General features: G+C 40.9%; 2 protein-coding genes across 5 annotated transcripts; one reads left to right on the top strand and one right to left on the bottom strand.

The window, feature by feature from the left end:
• The first annotated feature begins 515 nt into the window (after positions 1 to 515).
• On the top strand, positions 516 to 13,356 carry LOC123960113 (mothers against decapentaplegic homolog 4-like). Of its 4 annotated transcripts, none has more exons than XM_046034659.1 (10): positions 516 to 676; positions 3,432 to 3,790; positions 4,861 to 5,035; positions 5,503 to 5,757; positions 5,942 to 6,049; positions 6,137 to 6,187; positions 7,405 to 7,588; positions 8,347 to 8,515; positions 8,877 to 9,015; positions 10,018 to 13,356. In XM_046034659.1, the coding sequence occupies exons 2-10, from the start codon at positions 3,551 to 3,553 to the stop codon at positions 10,227 to 10,229; spliced, it is 1,533 nt and encodes a 510-aa protein (XP_045890615.1). In that variant the 5' UTR covers positions 516 to 676; positions 3,432 to 3,550; the 3' UTR covers positions 10,230 to 13,356. The 4 variants fall into 4 exon arrangements, with proteins under 4 accessions (XP_045890615.1, XP_045890612.1, XP_045890613.1 ...); XM_046034656.1 differs by lacking the exon at positions 516 to 676 and adding an exon at positions 1,912 to 2,217; XM_046034657.1 differs by lacking the exon at positions 516 to 676 and adding an exon at positions 2,891 to 3,191.
• A 1,757-nt stretch (positions 13,357 to 15,113) lies between these two features.
• Positions 15,114 to 24,494, bottom strand: LOC123960609 (RNA-binding protein MEX3B-like). The gene is made up of 5 exons (XM_046035453.1): positions 23,685 to 24,494; positions 22,329 to 22,567; positions 22,060 to 22,105; positions 19,581 to 20,308; positions 15,114 to 19,020 (listed from the first exon to the last, which is right to left on the bottom strand). Exons 1-5 carry the CDS (start codon positions 24,334 to 24,336, stop codon positions 18,610 to 18,612), a joined length of 2,076 nt encoding a protein of 691 aa, XP_045891409.1. The 5' UTR covers positions 24,337 to 24,494; the 3' UTR covers positions 15,114 to 18,609.
• Positions 24,495 to 24,880: the final 386 nt, after the last annotated feature.

The following is a 24,880-nucleotide window of genomic DNA, read 5'->3' as shown; positions in this document are numbered from 1 at the left end:
GGACATAGAACTGAAAGAAAATTACTGACTTCTCAACTTCCTCAACGAAGGTTACTTATTTGAAAGAAAGAAACTAAAGAGAGAGCTGAAAGAGGTTGAGACAAGAAAGGGAAACAAAGAGAGATGATAGACAAAGTCAAATCATGGTTGCATGCCAAATACATTAGCTACCACGGCTCATAATTAATCAACATTGAGCGGCTTGTCTGCAGGTAATATTCACATCGGTAATTAAGACAAATTGGTCACCAGTGGGGCATTTAAACTTCTGTGTGTGAGCATGCTTTTATATTCTCATTAATGCAGAGAGGGTAAAATGAAAGTGGAAAATCGAGGATAAATAGTGACTACTTTTGATTCCAACCAAACATCACAGCAGCTGACTGCACTTGACTCATTAGCACCTCATTAACCACAGAAAAGAATGTGTGTGTGTAGCAGCTAAAATCTTGCCATTTTATGGATTTAAGTTATACTGAATCTGAAAACATTTGTCTCTGTGGAGAGTCACATTTACATTTGCTTAAATCCTACTGGAAAATATTGTTCTGGTATAATTTTGTGTTATGGCAGCTTCTCTGTATTTGTACAGTAATCTTCTCAAACTTTGATATTACCAGTATACTAGCTGCCTATGGATTACCTGAATAACAGTATGCTTACTGGTGAATAGCAGGTATGTATGTAGTTGTAAGGACGTCTTGATGCAACAGCCTGTATGTTTCATTGTGTATGTTCCACAGTACTCCATGTTAACTACTGTACTACAGCCAGCCTAATGTCCATCATTGCTACTTTCTCAATGGTCACGATGTCTTTGTGATTGTATTGCTCTTTACGTCATGTTCTTACAACAGCATATGCAAATAGCCAGATTCTCACTGGAGAGAGTATGAAATATTGACTTGAGGCCTACAGAGCCAGCAGAAATACAGTTGCACATTAGCTGTTCACTCTAATATAAAGTATGGATAAGAATTTGCAAAAGATTCTGTATAGACTGACACAAATAAACAAATACTGAGAATTTCCTTGTTTTAGAGAAAATTACTTTAAGAAGATTAGAAAATGTTTTATTTGATTCATTGACCATCTTGCAAAAACAATCATGGGATCTGAGTGTGATACTGTATGCTTTTTTTTGCTTTTTTAAACATTCCTGTCCATAGTCAAATTTGTGTATTAATCCATAAACTTGTGGAGCACTTGTTGAAAATACACTTTACTCCAAAGGACTCCAGCGAATAACATTTAAATTTGGTGCAAAAAGATGGACAGAAACTTTAAAAGAAAATTTGGCAATCAAAGTTTCATTTGATTAAATAATTTGAAGTTTAAGTTTTTCATATGGTAATTATTTGAGATAATGAACCTTCTCAGAAATAGGTACACAGAAGTAAAGGTTACACAGTTGTATCTTGAATGTTTTGGTTTGATCATCATGGAGGAAATAAAGACACACTTAAAAGAATTTCATTTAAATGTGTGGAAGTCAATTCCTGGATGTCAAATAGGCATTGAGCATTAAAAAGTACAATTTTGCCTCTGACATGTGCCAGAATTCAAATTCAACACTCAAGTAAATTATTCTGAATCAAAGGCTACATATGTAAAATACTTAAGTAAATGTACTTAATTTTTTTCCGACACTGGGGCATTTGTCAGCTGAGAGAACGAAAACATTAACAGCAGCCCAGAAAGGTAGTAGGACAGTGGCAGTAGTGCAGTGCAAGAGTAGATGTGTTGTAAAAAAATAAAACAAACAACATTAGGTAAAGGAGTTGTTTAAATTTGCCATAGGCCTAAGTGTAGAAGCAATAATAAAATTAGATACAGTAAAATCGAGACACTTGGTGTTAGCTGAAATAGTCCCACCTGCACCTGAAATAGTGCTACTAGCATAATCAGGAACTCCATAGAGGCTTGACGAACCTCTGATTTTACGCATGCGCAACGCGCCATCGAAGGAACTGGTGTGAAAAGCGAGTGAAGCAGGTTGCAGCTCGACAAGAAATCTGAGGTTTCACTCTGACTTGATCCGTGCTCTGCTTTTGAAGATGTAAAACAGCTTGCGAACAACCATGTTTTCTGTAAACAGCTGATGAAAACTGATAATCTAGGACGCATACAGGATCTGCACAGCCCCACCACTGCACGGCAACTTGGTACAGAGGCAGGGATCTCCTGCTAACTGGCTGCCACACCAGCTAACTCCAGGTAGCGTATAGTGCTAGCTATTCAGTGTTTTTCGCTATTATAAACTATATAGCGATTACTTGCCAACCAATGGGTAATTCACATTTGTGTGAAAACATATTGTAGCTAAGCTAGCTATCAAACAAAACGGTCAACAAATGTTTGTGCCGCGGCCATAATAAACAAACATGCCTGCTAACCTCATAGTAGCATGCTAGCTAGCTTGCCATCAACAATCAGTGCTAGCTGATGTTTTTAGTAAGAGATCCGTTGTCAAGTGTGTTTTAATAAAACGCATAGTTCCGTTTAGGGTCTTCAAAATAGTAATATACTGGCTCACCTGGTAGAGCAGTAAAGTGTGTATTTAGTTTTAATATTTTTATTATGTGTTTTACAATATATAGTAATGACAGACACGTGTCTCACAATACATTGCGAGCAATTTATCTTTATGTTAAAGGTGTTATATATCAATAGATGTTATGAATTTCAAATGCACTTATAAATGTATAGAAAGTGTATTATGATTTACTCACAGACTAAAATGACTGAAGGCAGTAAATATTTTCATTAGTTTTCGGTTTTAGGTTTCTTTGGTGTTACACTTGAAGACGCTGAGCTACTTCCGGTTATCTTCGTCCGTGTGCTGTAACTTTATGTAGCTTCCCAGAACTAACGGCAGCCAGAGCGGCGCCGCTAACGTTAGCTAAGAAGATACAAGAGAGCACAACCTTTAATAAACAGTTCCGCGTTTTACTGAACTCAATTACAAATGTGAAAATTGCTGCTTCGTCATGTCATTAGGTCATTGGTGAGCTAGCGTTATCATTATGCAGCTAACAGCTAACTTCTATTACGTTGTATTTTCTGGTTCGTGGTTTCTGCCAGCCACCCAGGCTCAAAACAAACACTTTTTTATCGCTCTGCTCAACATTACAACGCAATGGTAACATGGGAGTAATCGACAGTCCCTGCTCAAAATAAAAAAAACAGAGGTGCGTACAGCCTGTTTTTTCCTGGTGAGTTGTACATTCAGTTGCCAGTTTATTAGACACACCCAGCTACAACTTATGCCATCTAATTCAACAGCCCTGCAGTAATTATATACATACTTGCAATCTTTGATGTAACGTTAGGGTATAATGTTTGGTTTATGTTTAAACTATTTTAGAGAGGTGTTGATTCAACTGCCTTATGCCGAGAGGTTTGTGGTAACAGATCCGTCTCATCTACAGCTGAAGTGTTTTATCATCAACCCTGTGAAGATCATCCCTGCTCCGGCTTCCTGATTATGTGAAACTGTGTCAACGACATACATAATTCTCAGAAGGTGCAATCAGAGTCTGAAGTCAAGATGTCCATCACTAGCACACCTACCAGCAACGATGCCTGCCTGAGCATTGTGCACAGCCTGATGTGTCACCGACAGGGCGGTGAGAGCGAGACGTTTGCCAAGCGGGCCATCGAGAGCCTGGTGAAAAAGCTGAAGGAGAAGAAAGACGAGCTCGACTCCCTCATCACGGCTATCACCACCAATGGGGCCCACCCCAGCAAGTGTGTGACCATTCAGAGGACACTTGATGGACGGCTGCAGGTAGGACTATACAGTTATCTGGATCATAAATACACACAGATAAATAAATATGAGGGCCTGGTCTTGTCATTAGTATTGATTTGTTTTGACAAGCTAATGTAAATAATATGTTGATGTATATTTCACCTACAGTAAACTATCCAGGCATCAGATTCAGTTGCTCATCAATTAAGTTGCATTTAAACAAAAACATCAAATAACATTTAGCTTGATTACAATCTGTCAAGTCTCAGGAATTAAAACAAAACTCTTGACAATAAGTTATTCAACAGAACATCTAGGTTTGTAACTAATGACTGTTTTCGTTAAAGATCAGTCTGCATGTTATTTTTGTCATAAAATAGCGAAGAATGCCCATCATAATGTCCCAACGCCCAAGGAGACGTCTTCACACTGCTTGATTTATTCAACTCACAGTCCAAAACCCCAAGAGATTTGTTTTGCTATCAAACATGGAAAAAGAAAAACTGGAATTGTTTAACTTTTGGGATTTATGGTTGTAAAACGACAGAAACAATTGGTCATCAAAATATCCAACGAAGGTTAAAGTCAAGGGCAACTGGACTTGGTTAAAGATACTGGAAGACGTTTCGTCCCTCATCCAAAGGACTTCTTCAATGCTGACTAGCAGGGAAACTCAGCTATTTAACCTCAGTGGGGTCGTTTGCCAGGGTCATCAAAATAGTTATGTGGCAATTTTCTTGTAGTTTAAGCTCTAACAACATCCAACATTATGAGATGACAAACATGCTGATACATAAACACCGCAAGCGGTGATTATAAAATGAAATGGTCATTAATTTAGCACAAAAATTTACATGATTAAGTTCCGTGAAATGCTAAAATAATAGTCAGAAGTTTCAGGAAATCTCTCTGCGGTAGACCAAAGTTGTGCTGGAGCCATTTTTAGAAGTATTTTGACCAGTCTGTATTTGTCTAGTCGGAACATGCTGTTCATAACAACAAGCTGTATTCCACTAATTGACTTAACACTATGTTTGACCTCATCTATAAATACAGTGAGTGCGTTTGCAAATGAATTAACTCTGTCTTCCTGTTGTTGTTCCCAGGTGGCTGGACGTAAAGGGTTCCCTCATGTAATCTATGCCCGGCTGTGGCGGTGGCCTGACCTGCATAAGAACGAACTGAAGCACGTCAAATACTGCCAGTTTGCCTTTGACCTCAAGTGTGACAATGTTTGTGTCAACCCGTATCACTATGAGAGAGTGGTGTCTCCTGGCATAGGTAGGTAACAGAGACCGGAAGCACAATTTTAAAGTTTAATTCCCCTTGTTCTAGATGCAATTTGTTTTAATTAGACTGCATCACAGGTAGGGCTGCAACTAATGATTATTTTCATTGTTGATTAATCTGTCAACGATCTTCTCGATTAATTGACTAGTTGCTTGGTCCAAAAGCCCAAGATGATGTCCGCAAAGGTCTTGTTTTGTCCACAACACGAAGATATTCATTTTACTGTCAGAGGAATAAAGAAACCAGAAAATATTCACATTTAAAAAGCTGGAATCTGAGAATTAAAAATATTTATTAAAATTGATTATCAAAATAGTTGGCAATTAATTTATTGTTTTAATCATTGCAGCTCTAACCACAAGGGACTTTTTTAACACTGTAGATACATTAGCATTGTCAGTAACCTGTTCCACGTCAGTAACCTGTTCCACCTCTTTATCCCTTTCCTTGGTCCACAGACTTATCAGGGCTGACACTGACTAATTCTGGACCCAGCTCAGCACTGATGGTTAAGGACGAGTACGATTTTGATGGGCCGCAGAGTCTGCCCTCCATCGAGGGAGGGCACTCTATCCAGACGATCCAGCACCCCCCATCCGGCAGCCGCCCGGCCCCCTCTGAACCATTTGCGACCCCAAACCTGCTCCCACCTGCCGAGGCCTCAACCTCTGCCTCAACGTCGTCTTTCCCTGCCATCGCTGCTGGATCAGGCAGTAAGAAATTGATGGCTAAAAACTTAATTGTCTCATTTAAAATTTAGATTTTCAAACAAAGATATTTTCTACTTCTGTTTTGTGAATTGTTGTGGTGAATGAAAGGGACAGCTGTTCATTTATTTACAAGAGTTTGTACTCTTTATCGCTGCGTCTGTGGATTCCTGACTTCTGTTCTCCTCAGGTGCCAGCGCAACCTGGTCTAGGAACAGCAGCTTTACCCCCAACATACCCCACCACACCAACGGTCATCTACAACACCACCCTCCTATGCCACATCCTACACACTACTGTAAGTACACACAGTACAGTGGTAAGTTAATCCATGGACAAAACCACCCAAAGTGGTCGCTGCCATAATTCTGTCTGTTTCTTCCAGGGCCGGTGCACAATGAGCTCGCCTTTCAGCCTCCTATATCCAATCATCCAGGTGAGAACACACAACCCACAAACACCTAAACTCTGGACATCATTGTCAGGCCTGGTATAGTAGAAAATGTGTGAATGGATCTGACTAAAGGTACATCTTTCTTTGCACTTCTTTAAAATTAGATTATTCTCAGAGTACTGCACATGTTGGCTGTCATCCTCCCTAAAGACAGTGTTGCCTCTTTCAACTCCCTTTAAAGGTTTAAGATGAGATTAGATATAAAGCCTTGTAAATATACTAGGGTTGGTTGCCTCTGTGTCGCCTTTTGATTGGAATGGTGGCAAATTGCGGGTGATTAAAACTGCTTAGAAGATCATTGGTACCCATCGCCCGAGCATCGGTGATATGGGTGAGGTGACGTGTCAACGCAGACCCTAAAGGCCACAGCCTGTTCACCCTGCTGCCTTCTGGGAAGAGATACAGCTGTCTCTAGTCTGCTATACCACCAGACTGCAGAGCAGCTTTTCCCCCCAATAATCAAATTCAACCTCAGCACTGCTCCATAGTGTATATAGTTTATTTCTGTTTACCATTTTTATAAAACCACTGTATATTGTCTGCTACGTAGAAGAAGGGAGTTACAAACTCAATTTCACTCTATAACCTGTTATATTTTGACAAATAAATCGACCTTGGACCTTGTAAATTGCTCGCTTCCTCTCTCTCTCACAAAGGCATTGAAACTTGTGTTTAACGTTATTGAAAAACTAATGCATTTAAGTTAGTCTATCTTTTTTTTATTAACAAGACGCTGTCGATGTCGGAGACCCACCTTCAAAATAAGTTAGAATCAAGAATGTAAGGAGCCTAGCTAATAAGGATTGTTATGTCAACGTTAGACATACAGCTGGGTTGTCGAGGTTGCACGCTGTACATAGCTGCTATCCATTGCACACCTGCCACAGTTACACGGTTCTGTGGGAAACACTGTACCGTGCAGATGTTTCTGGTGGTTTCTCTTAAAGCTAATAAGCCTTTTTCTTCCATGCTGGCCTTTCATTGACAAGCTGCAACGTAACACCGCTCCCTGGCAATCATATCGCCAATCGGTGATCTCAAGTTGCCACGATCTGACGATATGAAAATAGAGAAGATCGCCCAAACCTAGTATCAAAGGAAAATATCAGACATTTAGACTTTGATTAATGTGAACTGTTGCTTGGTTTACTTCATTACACATCAATGACTTAAACAAAAGTTACCTGTTACCGTTTCAGCTCCTGACTACTGGTGCTCCATTGCCTATTTTGAGATGGACGTTCAAGTCGGGGAGACGTTTAAGGTGCCCTCCTCTTGCCCCATCGTGACAGTGGACGGCTATGTCGACCCCTCAGGAGGAGACAGGTTCTGCTTGGGCCAACTGAGCAACGTACATCGCACTGAGGCTATTGAGAGGGCAAGGTAGGTGACTCAGTTACCCTCAATATGTAGAGCAGTTAAAACCTTTCTTTCAATGTACCTATGGAAATAACATTTCATTTTGAAGTATGGAGAGAATCAGAGCTTTTGGGGGGGTTTCACATTTGAACCAGAAACAAGCTTCTATATATTTGTCATTGGTGGTATCTTTTTAACGTGCCTTAATGCAGATATAAATGTCCCTAAATATTAAGTTAAAATGCCTTTTTATTTTTTTTATTTATGCTTCCGTTTTAGAATATGTACTAAATATCTACACATTTGAGACTTGGCAGGCTTACCACAATACCAGTACCATCAACACATGAGTTGAAAGCTCAGAGGCGCATGTTGTTCACACACAACCACACCTTATTTACACTTTGTTCCTCTTATTCCTTCCTGTTTGAAAATACCCTGTGGATTTTCTTTCTTTTCACTTGTGACGCTGTAGAACATTATTTCATGAGCAGCCTCCCATATTGTATCTGTTATTCTACCAGCATGTTCACAAGAGTGCACATGCACTCGGTAAGGACATGGAGGACGTAAAAAAAAAAAAAAAACATTTAGGAGACCTGTGACGTGGAACACATTAAAATTCAGCATATTTTGCTGGGCTTTAGGAATATAGACACTTTTTTTGGGTGAGAATCATTGAATATAAACAATGGTTTGTTGACGATGAAAACTCCACCAGGCACTATTATGAATCCCCTTGTTTGCCTGTTTCCTTCATTCCTTACTGTCATCTTTCCCAGGCTTCATATCGGCAAAGGAGTTCAGCTGGAGTGTAAGGGTGAGGGAGATGTGTGGGTGCGATGCCTCAGTGACCATGCAGTGTTTGTTCAGAGTTACTACCTGGACAGAGAGGCAGGCCGAGCCCCTGGAGACGCTGTTCACAAAATCTACCCCAGCGCTTATATCAAGGTATGGACATGGTTCATTGGACTGTAAAGAAGAGAAATCACTCAAGGTTGATATTTGATAAAATATCCTTTTTCATCTTGGGGAAACCGCTGCAAAATCTCTTTCCATGCAGTCTCCTCAGGCATTCTGCACTTTAGTAACACTGGTTTTATACAGTACTTGTGTGTATTTCACATAAAATGTTCCCCATACTGCCACAGGTTCCCATTATATCTCTCATTTGGGGTAATTGTACATCTTCACACAGCCCTGCTCTTACTGAGGGTCAACCTGAGCCTGTGGTGGTATTTACATTTCTCCCGCGCAGAGGGGCTAATTGCAGCTCAGTGTACAGTATGTAAAGTCTTTTCTCTCCTGCCAGGTATTTGACCTTCGTCAGTGCCACAGACAGATGCAACAGCAAGCTGCCACGGCTCAAGCAGCAGCTGCAGCTCAAGCAGCTGCTGTGGCTGGAAATATACCTGGCCCTGGATCAGTTGGAGGGATAGCTCCAGCTATTAGTAAGACACATACACAGTGGGAAGTAGAGGCGGTGGTTCCAGCTGTCAGTAGGGGTGCTGATGCACGTTTTTGAAGAGAATTTTTACTACAGTGTGGGATACGTACTTCTATGTGGAAAGAACAGTGAAATGCTCGTGGTCAATCTAATTTGCATTCAAATAAAATCAGTATGCTCTAGTTAAAGTTATAAAAGTACAAGATTTTATTGATTTCTAGTATCTGCTGGCTTCATTCCTCTAAAAATGAAGCTGAAAGTTTTGCATACTGTTTTTGCCTTTCGTTATCGATTAATCTGCCATGTTTTCCAATAAATAAATAAATAACATAATGCAACACAAACAAACGGTAAAACAATGAAGATCAAGTAATAGAGAAAATGGAACAACTATCTGGGTAATAATCCTGTAATAGTTAACTTATTGGGGTAAGATTCAAAAGAGGGTCTGTCAACTATTCAGCAAAAACAGGTTTTGTCTGACTCTTCCAAATTTCGCTAACGCAAGTCCAAAATTTTTGTTTGAATATACCTGGTTGAAGGGGAGACTTGTCTCCTGTTTAACACAATTTGGGAGATTCTGGCAGTGGTTAATGCCACCACTCTGAAATACCTTATGACTCCTTGCTACCAGAAAGAAGAAAAAAGAACCACCCAACAATAAATGAAGAAAAGAACCTGCTTTGTTTTCCACACCTCCAACATGATTGTCATCCACAAGATGCAAATCCATTTTCTTGATTTATCATTTGGTCTTTTAAAATTTCAGAAAATGGTAAAAAAAAAAAAATATGCCCATCACAATATTCTAGTCTGTTTTGTCTGATCAACAGTCCAAAATCCAAAAATATTCAGTTTACTGTCATCAGTCTAAGAAAACCAACACGTATTTACAGCTGGAACCAGTGCATTCTTGCTTTAACTTAATAAACTTTCAAAAATATTGTTGCAGATGAATTTTCAATAGATTTGAGTATTGACCTGCATTGACTCTCTCTCCTCTCAGGTCTGTCAGCAGCAGCAGGTATCGGGGTTGACGACCTCCGGAGGCTGTGCATTCTCAGGATGAGTTTTGTTAAGGGCTGGGGCCCCGACTACCCCCGCCAGAGCATCAAGGAGACCCCCTGCTGGATCGAGATCCACCTGCACAGAGCTCTCCAGTTACTGGACGAGGTTCTGCACACTATGCCTATAGCAGACCCACAACCTCTGGACTAAGATCTTTATCACACCGCAGCGCACACTGTCAGCGGAAGGGCTTCCTCAGAGAACTCTTTGGCGTGGAGACGCCAGTGAAACAGCTGTGGACACTGAAGCGAAAAAATACTTTGAGGTGTGTTTGAGGCACCTTTGTGCACTGTTGCTTTTTAAAGGAAGGGTGATACTAAAAATCAGCCAAAGCCATATATTAAGATATATTGATCTATATTTTTGATAGATGGCTTTGATTTGTGATGACTGGAATGGTGACTAGAAAAAATATCACAGATAATTACACTTGTAAAGCACCACAACATGCACATAGATGACCTGCAGATCCCAAGAAACTGGAATGAGCACCGAGTCGCCGACTACTCTGCATCCCGTAAGTCCACAACCACCAACTACTGACTGACTGAACAATACAGAACATCTGAGCGCTGTACAGCTGTGGGATGAGATGCTGCACACAGAGGATCTCATGTCCGGTGTCTGAGCACCAGAGTGCTGCTGCTGCTTTTCTGTCGTGTCAGTTTTTATTCAAGCTGTTACAGACTGCTTTGCAGCTGGCGCGACAAGCACTTCAGTCAACTGTTGGGGCTAATATAGAAAAGCAGCGGCACTCTGAACCGCGAAGGATCAGTGCTCGAAAGCGTTAAGGACCACCCAGCTGGATCAGGTCATACTTAGACATTCACAGCCACCCACAGATATCACAGAGAATTAAATGACATGCACTATGCCTAAAGCCAACTCTCAACCTCTGAACTGAAACAAGGTCAAGTCTTTGGGCTACTCTAGGTCAGGTATTGTCAAACTATGGGGTTGGACCTTAAAATGTGGTTGCAGGTCTGGTGGGTTTCCGAGACACCATCAGGTCCTCGGGGGTGTTGTTGAGTTGCCCATTAATGATACAGTATATATCTGTGTTCACTGTGATTTCATTATTTCTTCACTCACTCAAATAACCACGAGTGACAGCAACATACTCGTATAAGTGATCGTTCATCATTGGTCACTTTCCAACACAGCCGCCTCCCCCCTGTTTCAGGTATGGTTACTGTTTTGGAAAACACCCTCTTTTATGCTGCAACAAAAGATGAATCTCATACGCCCTTCTGTGAACTGCTTTCCTTTCCTCACGTTCAGAGCGAGAGCAAACGAAGACAGCTGGGATGCTGTTGGTTCAGTAAGAAAGCAGATGAGAGGCAGAGAAATTGATGTGAGGTGTCTGAGATTCAATCACAGCACAAGGAACAGGGTTTATCAATGTGTTGGCAAACCAAAAGGACTAATCGCTCAGAAACATACTGAAAGTCTGGTATGACCATGAGCGAGAAGTCCAATCAGCTGCTGGACTTGGCCCCAGTTAAGTTAATTTGGAGGTTTCTTTGAAATTCATTTTAAAGGTAATTATGTTAATTTGTAGTCATCTCAGTTTTTTCTTTTTATCTCCAAGCATACCTGACAGTCTCTTCACTCTAGTTGAGAATCATTATACTTAAATATCTTATGACTTGCAGCCCACTTATTTACTACTTGATCCAGGTCTCCTGTGTATAGTTTACTAAGAGAATTTAAGACAAAGTTTCCCAGCAATATTGATATATTTTCTTGGTCTTATTTTGTAACTTTTATTAATTGATTTGTATTATATTTTTTAGCACTTTATTCTTTTTTTTTTCTCCTTATTTTTAATTCAATAACCTTTATTTTTAGGTGGTTGTCCTGCAATATGAATAAGGGAGTGATTAGGTTGGTTTAAATTTTATGTAGGATTGTGATGCATTATGTATTTAAAACATATGTAACACTAAGACATGGTTTTAAAATCTGTTTTTTGCCCTTTCGCTATACAGGCATTTACATACATATGTAGGGTTTCTTTTCTCTGAGATGAGCTGCATTCTTTTCCTTTGGTTGCATTTTTTCCCCCTTTTTAATCCATGTAAATAACTTGTTTGTTTTTGAAACGCATGTCAATGTTTGCATGAATTTTAATGGCAAATAGACCCCTTTATCCCCACCCCCATTTTTTAAGTAGAGTACTTCACTTGCCCTGCATTACACAGGCAAACTGGACTATCTGAGGAGAGTAGAAACCAACACCTCCTGTGTACTGGCGTGTTGCTGGTTTATAAGAACCGCGTTAAAAACGCTACATATTCATCACTGATGTAAATTATCCAGTTTTATTATACAAACTCATCATTTTAGCAGTGAAACCTCCTAAAGAAGGCAACTTGTCTCCCAAGACCTAATTTTGTATAAATACAGCAACTCCCATCACTTATTAGTGTGCAGACTCTCTTTGGAAGTAAAATGAGTACAAGGATGAGATTTTCTCTCACAGGCTTTGAAATAAGCAATGGTGGTTTGACAAACAGAAATAATTTCATTTCCACATGAATCCCCTCTCCATGGCTCCTGCGCTGCATGTGACACATTGTGGTGTTCTGTTTGTTTTTTAAAAGGCATTTGTTATATAGTACATCCACATTGATTAGGAATACAGATTTAATTTACTCGCCTCATGTTGAGACTCTTAAACATCTGTTTATGCATGTTGTTTTCTTTTCACACCAAACTGCCATACAGTATATTCTTCCTGATCTGTTAACATATGACATGTCTCTAAACAGGTGTCCTTTTTTGAACAATGCTGTCTTGGTGGGTTACAGCTGAAATGCAAAAAGACAAATTTGATTTATTTAAGGTTTATTTAAAATTTGGGGTCTTTTTGTCATAAGAAATTGTCCATTATGCTATCAAATTGCTCCCCCTCTGCCCCATCTTTGAACATTTCACTTTAATTTGAATGTTAAAAAGTTTCTTACATCAGGGATTAAATGAGTCCAACTTTACGAATCTTTTTTTTTTTTACATAATTATGCATCCGATTGATGAAATGGCAGGAAACAGGATATTTTCTAATTATGTTAGTATGTTAGCTGAATTCTGTCTGGAGAATTAATCTGTTATCTTCTGTGCTTTAAGGTGGACAGATGTTTTTATATTATTTGCAGTTATTATAGGAGCCTAAGGACACAGCTTAAATGAGTTGATGTTGACTACTATGACAGATTGCAGATATAAATTTTACCTGAGAGTCTGTAATTATTAAACATGGAGTGATATTCTCAAAGTGGTCACCTGTTTGCTTTCTCAACAAGGTAACATGTTTACAAGGACAAAAGTAGCAGAACTTGTTTTTAAATTTAAAGGCCCTGCAACACCTCAGGTAGAAGTGGAGTGGCACTACGCTGGGTCACCGAACACTGTTCAGTCATTTTAAAATGTCATAGCAGGAAAAACGCAGGTGTATTTAATAACATTAATGATTACTGCATTCCACTCAAGGGAGGCTCTGGTATTGCACACTCTGGCTCACTTGAATAGTTTTCTCAGACAGCACATTACAAATTCCCCCTGTGCTTTTCCTGCTATGACGTGTCAAAAGGCCTACCGTGAAAATGCTCTATAGGAATGATAAAGATGTAAGTTCTCGCCTTAACGAGTGCAACAGGAAGAGTGGGGGAGATGTCAATCGTGCACAGTGCGTACACGTCAACACGGGCCTTAGTCTGATCAGGCGCCACACTCAACTGTGTGGGTCCATCAGCGTGGTCTTTGTACAGCAAGACAGTCAAATCAACAGTGTTTTGAGGCCATTTGTGTGAGGTTCAGATTATTTACTGAGACTGCCTTACTGGCTATAACTCTTACATTAAAAAGGCTATACAAACCCATGGTAAATCCACACAGGGGATTTTAGTTAGTGTGTACGCATGTGCGGGCTCTTGGAGGTCTCCCCTCACTCTCCTGTGTGCTTTAACGCACCTTTATCCTATGCCTTTCCGTAGGTCATCTGACATGCATTCAAATCCCTGTCAATGTATTACAGTATTAGCAAAAGTAAAAGGACTCGTGAATGAAATGGTCGCTGTCAGTGTTTTCCTATTAGATAGGATGTTTCTGGATTCATTCCTGCTGCATTTATGTGGATGTTGCATTTTACTGCTGTCAATGTTAATAGTTCAGCTCATTTGAACTACTTTATATCTTGTTGGGTAATTTAATCTACAGCAATGAATCAGATTTTATAAGCTCATGTTTGTGGCGTCGCCTTCCTGTGACAACCACGTAGCTCTAAAAAGTCCACTTTTCATGAGCTTCAGCTTTGAGACGAGGCATTGTCCAGCTTAGCCAACGGGGTTGTTTACAGTGCCGGACACGCAGAGTGCTCTTTCATCTTTCAGCTCCATTTAAAGGAGCGTTCCTCAGTTTGTCCGAATGACAGCTGCATATATTTAATATGTCTGATTGACTGGTCCAAGGAGGTGAAATTATTTAATTACCTCACATACAATGATCTCCCATATATATATCCTACAATATTTATGATTTGTCACACTCAAATTAAGATCTGATGTGCTCCTGTCTTCATACTGACGGAGCCTTGAGGCGTGGATTTGAGCAGCAGGGTTCAGAGATTCAAACCCTCACGTTTTTGAACATTTGCCCAACCACAAGGTTTTCTGCAACCGTCCCTGTGATGTGTAAATATATAATTAATATAATTAATGTTAAGGCAACCAATGACGTACAAAACCACGAAGTTGGGACTGCTGCACCTTGTATCATTATTTTCAACATTCTGATCTGCAAACTTAAACCCAATCATTTACAGCCAATTTAAAAAAAACAAAACAAAAAAAACCATTCACAAACAACTTCAATTTGCAAATCCTACAGGGCTCTCACATTATCATGCATGGGACGCAAGTATGGTGTGGGAGAGGAAGTTCCTGACATCCTAAGAGCGATCCTTCAGAATATGGAAGATGAGTGTCGGCACAAAAAACGATTTTAAAGAAATGACTGAATCACAGTAGTCGGACATGGCTTTAAATGAAACCGTCTTTATTAAGTAACTTTAATATCAGAAAAATAAAACTCTTAAATTCTCTTTACAGCAAATATATAATATCAGTGCTTTGGCCGCAATAACTTAAAAGGCCATTATAAAATATAGTCTGCTTTTAAACTCCTGACTCAATTTGAAGAATTTATATGCCATAAGACTCCCCCTACATATACATAACAAAAGTATAGTAAAATTAGCAAATACTTTGAACTGTTGGTACAGCTTAACAATATATCTATATATAGATAATCTAAGATACATTTTACAGTATACCTTTCTTAATTTGGTGGCGTACAGACATTGACAGGCAGCTTGAATCCTTGGCCTTTTTACAGTTGCAGTGTGACGTTTTACATTGGCGGTACATTATGAAGACATGCTCGTGATGCACATTCCATTTTCCACTATTTTAGAACGGCAGCTATCAATACTATTATCAATACTGTAAACTAATAACTACTACAAGCAGATAGCATTGACACCTTCCTGCAACATTTCTGGGTTTCCAACTCTTCGTTCACTTAATCAGAGAAAAGTTTAAAAAAAATTTAAAAATCTTATTGTAAACATTTTAATATAGATATATTTATGTATATATATGAAATGTAACAAAATAAAAATAAGTTCTTTATATTTATCAGTCATAAACAGTAATATAATACATACACAAAAATTTCAATAAACTGTGGGACGACAATGTATTGCATTCCCTCGGAGAGAGAAAGAGAGCAAAGAGAGGTCGACCCTTCGTAGAGCTGAGAGAAGTCAAATAAAAAGGGACGGAGAGAAGACCAGAGAGGGTAGATGCAGATGGGTGGGGTTTTTGTATTTTTGGGGCTCGTTTGGTTCCATTTCCTCAAGAAAGCTCAATCCATGAAAGAGACGATAATTAGGAAACAGCTAAGCGATGGAATAACTCCCAAATACTGTTTACAACTGGAATGCCAGAGGGACTGCAGTCCAATGTCCAAGCGGTAAAGCAACTGTATTGACCTTATGTAGTGTCAGCACAGTCCAAGATGAAAACATTCCAGCAGCTTCCCCTTCAAAATGTCCGTCAACTCATTCAATCCTGTAAATCACAGTCTAGAGACACTGGTGTTTAAAGCTAAGATTTGAGATGATTTCCACCAACTTGTACCTTTTCTTCACTTTTCAGGTGGAGGAACGGATAGATGTTGAAGGGGGAAAAGACTTTGAGTCCCATCGAGTCAATACTGTGATAAGATATGGGGAAATATGTGCTTAGTACAGCAGAGGGCAACAGAAAATGAGCTAATGAAACGTGAGAAGCAAAGTGTGTACCATTAAAACATCTCATCATTGCATCAAAACAGGTAATGAAGGTTAACCACGACTGAAATGTAGTAGAAGAAAAACAAGAACGGATATGTCTGTCTACAAGTTTAAGTCCAAGATTGTTTGAGCTCTGTAACTAAAACCCGAGGAGTTAAATTTATCTAGTGCTTCCTGGAGTAGTTAACATACTGAGACAATTTTTGCATAGGCCTGGCAGACAAGACATGGGATTAAATAAATATACAAAGTATAGTCACGGGTGGCCTTAGTCTCTATTTTGCGTCCCAATGGAATTATTTTGCAGCCTGCTTACCAACAAGGACACAAAATGGCTGTGATGAGACGACCACAGGGTGGAGCAGTTCAAGTGAAAGAACATTCAACTAAAAGAAAGGGATACCATTGAGATGACTGAAAAGTCAGCAAACTGTTTGTACAGTACAGGGATTTGTTCCAGATTACAGCTGTCTTCATAGCAGAGTTTCATAAAATATCAGTGTTTTGGGCTCTCAGGTGAGGTATAACTATTACTTAGCCATATTTATACCATCTACTAAAGTAAATGCAATGCAGGGGAGGAGGAATGTTACCAAAAAAGGTACAAGCTGTGCGTTTCTTTCTGGCTGAACCAAACAAGGATGTAATCAAGATACAAAAGAAAGATAAAGGCGAATAAAACATGAAAACAGAAATAAACTAAATGGGAGTGTTTGGTGCTAAAAAGATAAAGTAATAGGTGGTAAATACTTGAGAAAGGTTCAATAAAATAGGAAGCAAAAGAAAACATCCCTGCGATATAACCTTTGTTCCACCAAGATTCATTTAAGAGATTGAACTTCGACAAATACATTAAGACCTTGGTCTGTCAGCTTGTGTTCTTTCGAGCCAAAATCTGGATTTGTAGATAGTGTTGTCAGTTAATTACAGGCTTTCCGAAAGGCCACAAGTTTGTTTTAAGACAGAGCAACACTGTGTGTCCGCATAACCAGTTGTTTTTTTTTTTGTTTACTCGGAACGGAATTAGGCACAAGTTTACCGTAAACATATTTCTCTTTAAAGTAGAAATGGAAAGCAACGTGGCGATACTGAAGTGATCGAACACCCTGGGACTCTACAAAAAGGAGTTACCCACTTGGTTGGTTCTAATCTGGGAAAGAAAGAAAGAGGGACACCTTTGCAACTGCGCGTTTGACCCACTTGGTTTAAAAAAAATCTGTGGGTGTGTTTGCATGTTTATCAATATGCTGTTAATGAGAGATGCTCAAAAATTCAGATTTATTATCTGGAGCATGTAAACATCAAATCCTGTTTAAAGTAACACGACTATACGTCGGTAGGCTGATAAGATTTATGTGAATTTGTAGAATTTGTCAGGATAATGTGGCATGTGTACATTGTATCCAGTTTACTACAATTTAAATTCTGTGGTAACCAGGTACTATTATATTTATACATATTCATATCTGGGACTATGTAAACATGCTCAACTCTTATTTTTTCCTCAAATGTTTCCTGCTGCAAGCACAATTATTGAGAGGCAAAGGAGATGGGCTATTTTTCAGCACATAAAAATAACTGTAGCAGCAAATTTTTTTTTTTGTTTTTTTTTTAAATGGATAAAAATCTTGAGATGTAAACGGAAAAAAAAAATGTTGACACAAAAGCTAACATTGTGTTATCTAAGAATTTTTAAAATTTTAATAAAATGTAGGTAGGCAGAAACTGATTACTAGATGTTTCAGGGAGAAGAAATGAAAAATCATGATGAATGAAAAACAAAAATATATATCTATATATCTAGATATATCTATATCTATATATCTATAGATATATCTATATATAGATATATAGATATATCCCACCCCACCCAATGCTACACAGAGGGTTTCCAACCCTCCCATTGATCACTTAATCAATCAAGGAAGAAGACTTCACAATAGCAGGCACATGAACAGGATGAACACCCTAACCCATGCCCTAAATACAAATCATTCCTTATTCACCTATTCTTCCTCACCTTTGTCAACCAAACACCAGCTTGGACAAAAACGGGGTGAGGACACACAGACACTGATTTGGGGTCACTTTTGTAATTTCCCCACACGAGTGTTGGGGAGGCCGATCCCTCATCAGCCGTCAAGGTAAATGGATGATTAAAAAAAAAAAAAAAAATCACATGTTGCGGAGCTGAATGGCCTGTGTGACCGGGGACAGGCACACAGGGCAGACAGCATCTGGACCCTGGCATATGCGGGTGGCACAATCTAGACAGAAGAGGTTATGGCCGCAGGGCACCAAGGCAGCGATCACCTGGTTATCCATACATTGGATACATAGCTCCTGTCCTCTCCCTGCTGATCCGAACCCCGCTCGATAGGAGATGGAAGATTCAGGAGGGGAGGAAGAGGAGGTGGTGCTTTCACTGGAAGAGGAGAAGGCTGAGCTGTAAGAGGGGAACCTGTGGGCATCAAGGGTCCCAGCCGAGCCAAAAGGCCCTCGGTGAACACGTTGGGCTTGAGGGTGCTCCAAGGCTTCTGTCCCAGAAAAGGTTGGAGAGAGCCGGGGTGTCCCAGGCTGACTGGTCTGGAGAGATCGATGACAACAGTCATTAGATGGCCATCATGAAAGAAATATATACCATTTTAAAAATGTGGATCACCGATACATTTTCTGGGCTGTCAGTGTTACTGCACAGACTTTCTGTCCTTGTTGTTTTTAAGAAAGGGGAAAAATTAGACAACAAATGGCAACTGCCACATGCCAAACATCTTTGCTCAAACTGAAAAATATGTTGAGCATTGCCAGCTACCCAATCTGTGCCTGTGAATGTCAAAGGGCCTTCATTTTCAATTTGTATCAATAACCACAACGGTAAGCTATGAAATGGAGGCACATGCCATCAGGTAAACCCGGGTCTAATTTTTTTGTCGATTCTCAGATTACACATTTAAAATAACACCTTGCTGGTACATGAGACAACTGGTGCATGCATAATAGTAATATCAGTTATATTTACATTTTCACACCCACCCACTGCATATTATCTACAATCAAGGATTTAAAAAAAATAAAAAGGCAAATGCTCACTTAAATTGCCTTCATAGGAGGCCATAATCTGTATGCCCCCGGTGAATTTCACCTACCTGAGATTGGCGAGCATCAAGGGACTGGGGGGTTTGGTGTTCCAGAAAAGGGCTCCAGATTTGTGGCTGTGTAACAGGGTGCGAGGCCTGGGCAGTGGAGATGGTTAACGGGTCAAATCCTGAGGAGGAGCTTCCACCTCCCAGGCTGACCAGCTCCTCAGCCCCAACAGGGAGAAGGCTCTCACCAAACCAGAAACTTGCACTGCCGCCATTACTGTTGTTGTTGTTGTTAGCGTTGGCATTATACACACAAGTCGGGCTAAAATCTGCCATCCGGTTACCATTACCACTGCCGTGGAAAGAATCAGCTGAGCTGGAGCCGCTGCCCAGGGAACTGGAGCTGTCGTTGCGGTAGGTAGAAGACATCCTGACACCACTGTTAATATTGCTATTGATTCGCTGAGTACCGTTGATGCTCACTGGCAGCAAGCCACCACCCGGTGATGATGCACCAGCATGAAGCCATCCAGCCTCCCCCAACCCAATGGGCGTCGCACAACTCTCAAAGCTGACGTCTGTCCCGTTGAACTGAAAGTCGTTGTTGTCAGCACCAGGAGCCTCAATGCCTCCGCAGGTTCCTGTGCGGAGAGCGATGTGCGCCTCTATCTCATCCCTCGCCCGGTCCACGTTCTCCGGCATCCCAGTGACCTCGAACACCGGTTCTTTGTCACGACTCGGTGTCACGATGTAGGTGTGGGTCTGCTGTTGGATACGTTTGATGGTTGCCCCTGTAATGACATGGCCAGATCAAGACTACTGTACTTAAACATTTGTCAGCTGAACACCAAGTTTTAATAACTTCTCTGGCCACATGAATGTCAAGAGTGCACCATTAAATGTAGTCTCACACATTCTATGCATGACCATTCCTGACAAATATACATCTGTACATAAACAAATGGCACTCGAAAGCAAAGAAAAGACAGTATAGTTGAGTACTGATAGTGCTGAATACAGTAGCTGGAGAAAAGCTGAAAGAAAAATCATGCAACAGATCTGTGTGCCTCATTGTTGCTTCTTAACTGCAGCTTGACCCAATTATGTCGAGTTGACAAATTAGCCCAAGCAGAGTAATGCTATAGACACAGTCACATTAACAGCAATGTACATTTTCAGTAATTACACTTCTTTTTTCTAACAATGATATCTGGCATTGAAATTGGAAGAGGCGCAGCTGTGCAATAATTATAGCACTGAACTGCAGGCTGTCCTGGTGACTCAGCTGACTGAAGCACATACCACCCCAACCACAAGACCATGAGTTTCAGTCTAGTGGAGGGACCTTCTAAAATGTCAATTCTATAAATTTGAAAAACAATCAATGTCTAACCTTACCTTTTGACATATGGCTCAAGGGTAACCACTTACAAACAGAAGCACAGACACAAATCATGGAGTGCAGACATTTTATCAATGCTCGTCAACACCAAATATGGAATATTAAAATTCCACACTGCCTCTGTGTGTGGCAAAGCGTTTCATCACCATCTACAAATCTGATGTCATTTTGACATGTTACCTCACCCTCTAGCAAATGGTTGAGAACCACTGCAGTTCAATTTACAAATCAACCCCAAGGCTTTCTGACACTAAGATGGTAATGTCAACAGGGCAAGAGGTTAAAGACTGTGTGAGAGCAAAATGTAGCCTTCTAGAGTTGAGCCGAGCACATTACACTCTCTCAGAAGCTGCAAGCAACTTTGCCGCTTGGCGAGTTCCTCGACCGTCAGGCTGTGATCGGGGGGTAAATCAGCGGTCGATCGACACATTTCTAACACATCGTCGACATCTGCCAGATATCTAGAATGCCAAATATCTGGAGGAGTCGGCCGACTTGACATCCACATCCAGCCAATGAGAGCAGGCAGCTACTTTTTCACCGCAAAACCCTTTTTACTCACCTCCAGCTCTCTCTGTAGCTCAGACAATCCCTGCTACCTGCGTGTGCTGATCAATTCTTTCACCCATATTCTTTGTCTTTATAAATGCTATCTTTATAATAACACACAACAGCTGTTCGTTTGCACATTTACAATTTCCTTTCAATGCTCAGAAAGAATGAAGTTATGCACGGCCTAGTACAACAATGTTGCTCATTTACTAGTCAAAAACAAAGCACAGTATTACCCTTTATTGCAAAAATTAAATGTGAATAAAATGACCTTTTGGGAGTTGACCGTTACTACACTCCACATCTCCATGTCATAGTAGGAAAATCGTAAACACATCAAATATATAGCCTTATTGTAAATACTCATGCTATTCATTCCACTGTGTAAATCTAAAAACTTAAATACAATTTTACACTGCATGTTGAAACTGATGAGGAAATGAGACTTGTTCTGCTGTTATGAAACACATCACTAAAATAACAATTTGTTGGTGTGTGTTGGCACACACCTGTGTTTGCTTTTCCCTTCAGTCTAAAAAAAGAAATCACCATCAAAACAAAAAAACATTTTTTTTTTTTAACACCCACCTTTGGGACCCACGACCAGCCCTACAACACGATACGGTACCCGCACCTGTAGGGTTGAAATGACACACGGTAACTACACACACACACTTTGAATGACAACCAGAAACATAAACAGGGAGCTTGTTTCATAAAACATATGTGCTTGCATTGAACATACACAACATTTAGTTATTAGAATAAGGGCACTTATATATGAAACCGACATTTTTATGCAGTTAATCACATTAATACTGAGCAACACCATGACTCATAATCACGTGCTTGCTGACCTGAATGGTTGTCTGTCCAGGTAGAGAGGGGGTCCCTGGGCCGGTGACAGCAGCAAGAGGGCCCGTCTTGTTTCGAGAGGCTCTGATGAGGGAGAAGTGCTCGGCCGCAGACAGGATCTCCCTCTTAGCCATGGCCACATCTTCTTTGCGCCCCGTCACGACAAAGACAGGCTGCTCTCCTCTCACCGGTGTCTTAATGTAGGTGTTGGTCTTGCCCCTTAGTGCCTTAATCTTACAGCCTGTTTGAGTGGGGACAAGTTAAAGAGAGACGAGGAAAGACAGGAAAGTTGGATTATTTCCAAGACACATAACATTAAACTTTAATAAATCAGTATCTCCAAATTGAACTAATAATTCAATTGATCACGGTGCATGGACTTTCAGTTCCCAGTCATTAATGCCATTTAAAAGCTCCATAGCTTATAAATTAAATATTCCTTTCAGCTGTGGTTGAGAGTCCAACATCATTACCAGAGCCATTTCCTGTTGTTGTCAACACTGCAGTCTGTGCACCCTCCCCCAACTCATCTCAAATACGACCTAATAACACTCTCCCAAGCCCTGCCATTGAGCTAAAGTTTACGTAAACGACCACATAAAATGCGTTGGACATGTAAGAAAAGCCAGTCGTGTTCAGAAGTGTGCAGGCTTATGTTATGTCACGGAGCTAACTATAACCTACAGCTGATGTGGCAAAGCAATGGTGACCAACACTCGGCTCTTCACCTCCGAAACAAAGCAGAGCCTGGTTTAGCAGGATAAGGCACGGCCGAGGACAGTGCTCACAGTCCACGAAGCACAGACAACACACACTTAAAACAGACGAGCTGTCCAAGCGAGCAGACAAAGAGGGGGACCTGCTGGTTGATAGAAGAAGTTGTGATGTAAACTTTTGTTGAGGGTGTTGGGCGAGGGTGGTTGTTGACCCAGTTAGGAGGAGCGCTAAGCTAGCTGGTTTCAAGCTAACTGTTGCAGCTGGAAAGACTTTAAAAAATGATAGTTTGCTTTAATTGTAGGTCTTTTTAAGGTTTAAACAATACAAAACCAGTCTGATGTCCCATATTAAAAAATGTAAGTTACAAAAATAGTTACTAATTAGGTAACTTATAACAACGCGTGACGTTACTCGTTCATATTTCTTTATATGCTAATATTATGTCGTAATGTTATCAATCATTTAATGAGTTTATACATGTACTGGCCTGTTTCTTTCTTTGTGTATTTTACTTAATATACTGCTGCCTGAACCATCTTCCCACCAAGTTTCGTCCAACGGTGCAAACTCCACATTAGCCTACTTGCCGTCGGCTAACGAATACAACAAAAAACACCCGAAAGACAACAACAAAGACTCACCCTGCCTGCCCACAATCTCCGCGACGTGCTCAGAGCTCGGCACGGCCACGCACTCCGTCGTGTTGACGCTCTTTCGCCGACTCAACAGCGATGGCTCGGCCTCGTAGCCCGGCTCCCCGTACACGCCGGGCGGTAGCATCGCCATGCTGCTAGCCGGTGGCAGGGCGCTGCCGCCGACCCCGGTATCGTCACGCTCGTCTCCGTTGTACAACAAGACCGTCTCGACGTGCGGCAGCTCCATCCCGGGCGGCATCACGGAGCCACCCGGCCCCGGTGGGAGGTGTTGGTGGTGGTGGTGGCGGCGGGCCTGCGCGAGCAACGAGCTACCGGTGCAGCCCGAGAAGTCGGCAGCCGCCACAACTTCTGGCTCCTCGTCCACGGGCGCTGCAGTTACGTTCACTTCATCTCCCGAGGGCGGCCGGTGCAGAGGCTTCAAGTCTAGGACCGTACCGAGGAGGTTGAAATGAGAAACCGGGGGGGGCTGGTGGTGGTGGTGATGGTGAAAGGAGAGGCTCTCGTCTGCTTGTTCGGGGGTCTGGCTCTGGGTGCCGTGGTGCTCCTCAAGGCCCATACCGGCGAAAGCGTGCACTAGCGGCGGTGGGACCTCGGACTCTCCCTCGTCGGCCTCCAGCAAAGACGTGCTACTAGGCATGATGCAAAGCTTTTTTAATATTGCCGTTAAACGGTAATCGATGCGAATAATGGATCAAATCAGTTTTGGTTTACAAAAAAATAAACAGCGACCAGCGCCTGTTGGTTGAAATGTGTGGCTTTTGTTTTGTCTTTCCAGCTTTCCATGCAGCCCTCCCTATACTGTAATCTCGTATTGCTGGTTCACGCGAGACTTTGTTTTGGGGTCAGACGGGTATTCACAACTGTCAGGAGGACGCACTCAGCGCGCATCATGCAGGGGCGTGATGTCATGAGAACAATTAATATAATCTGTTTTCAATTGCTGCTGCAAAGGGTTACAGACCCAGAGAGGCCTCAGAACCAAGAGAGCTTGGCATTGAAGCTTTGATAATAAATAAGTTTAGCACATTTCAAAACCAAGTTACAAAGTGCTGTCCAGTAGAAAAAAACCCAACAAACTAGATCCAAACTAATAAAAATATAAATGAATTAAAGTAATTTAAAAATAATAAAATAATACAACAATAACAGCAATAATACAATGTTTATAAAACGCCAAACAA

The sequence above is a fragment of the Micropterus dolomieu genome, linkage group LG21, assembly GCF_021292245.1.
Source record: "Micropterus dolomieu isolate WLL.071019.BEF.003 ecotype Adirondacks linkage group LG21, ASM2129224v1, whole genome shotgun sequence".
Lineage (NCBI taxonomy): Eukaryota > Metazoa > Chordata > Actinopteri > Centrarchiformes > Centrarchidae > Micropterus > Micropterus dolomieu.
The sequence above is the reverse complement of the archived record's forward strand: the minus strand, read 5'-3'. Positions and strand labels throughout refer to the sequence as shown.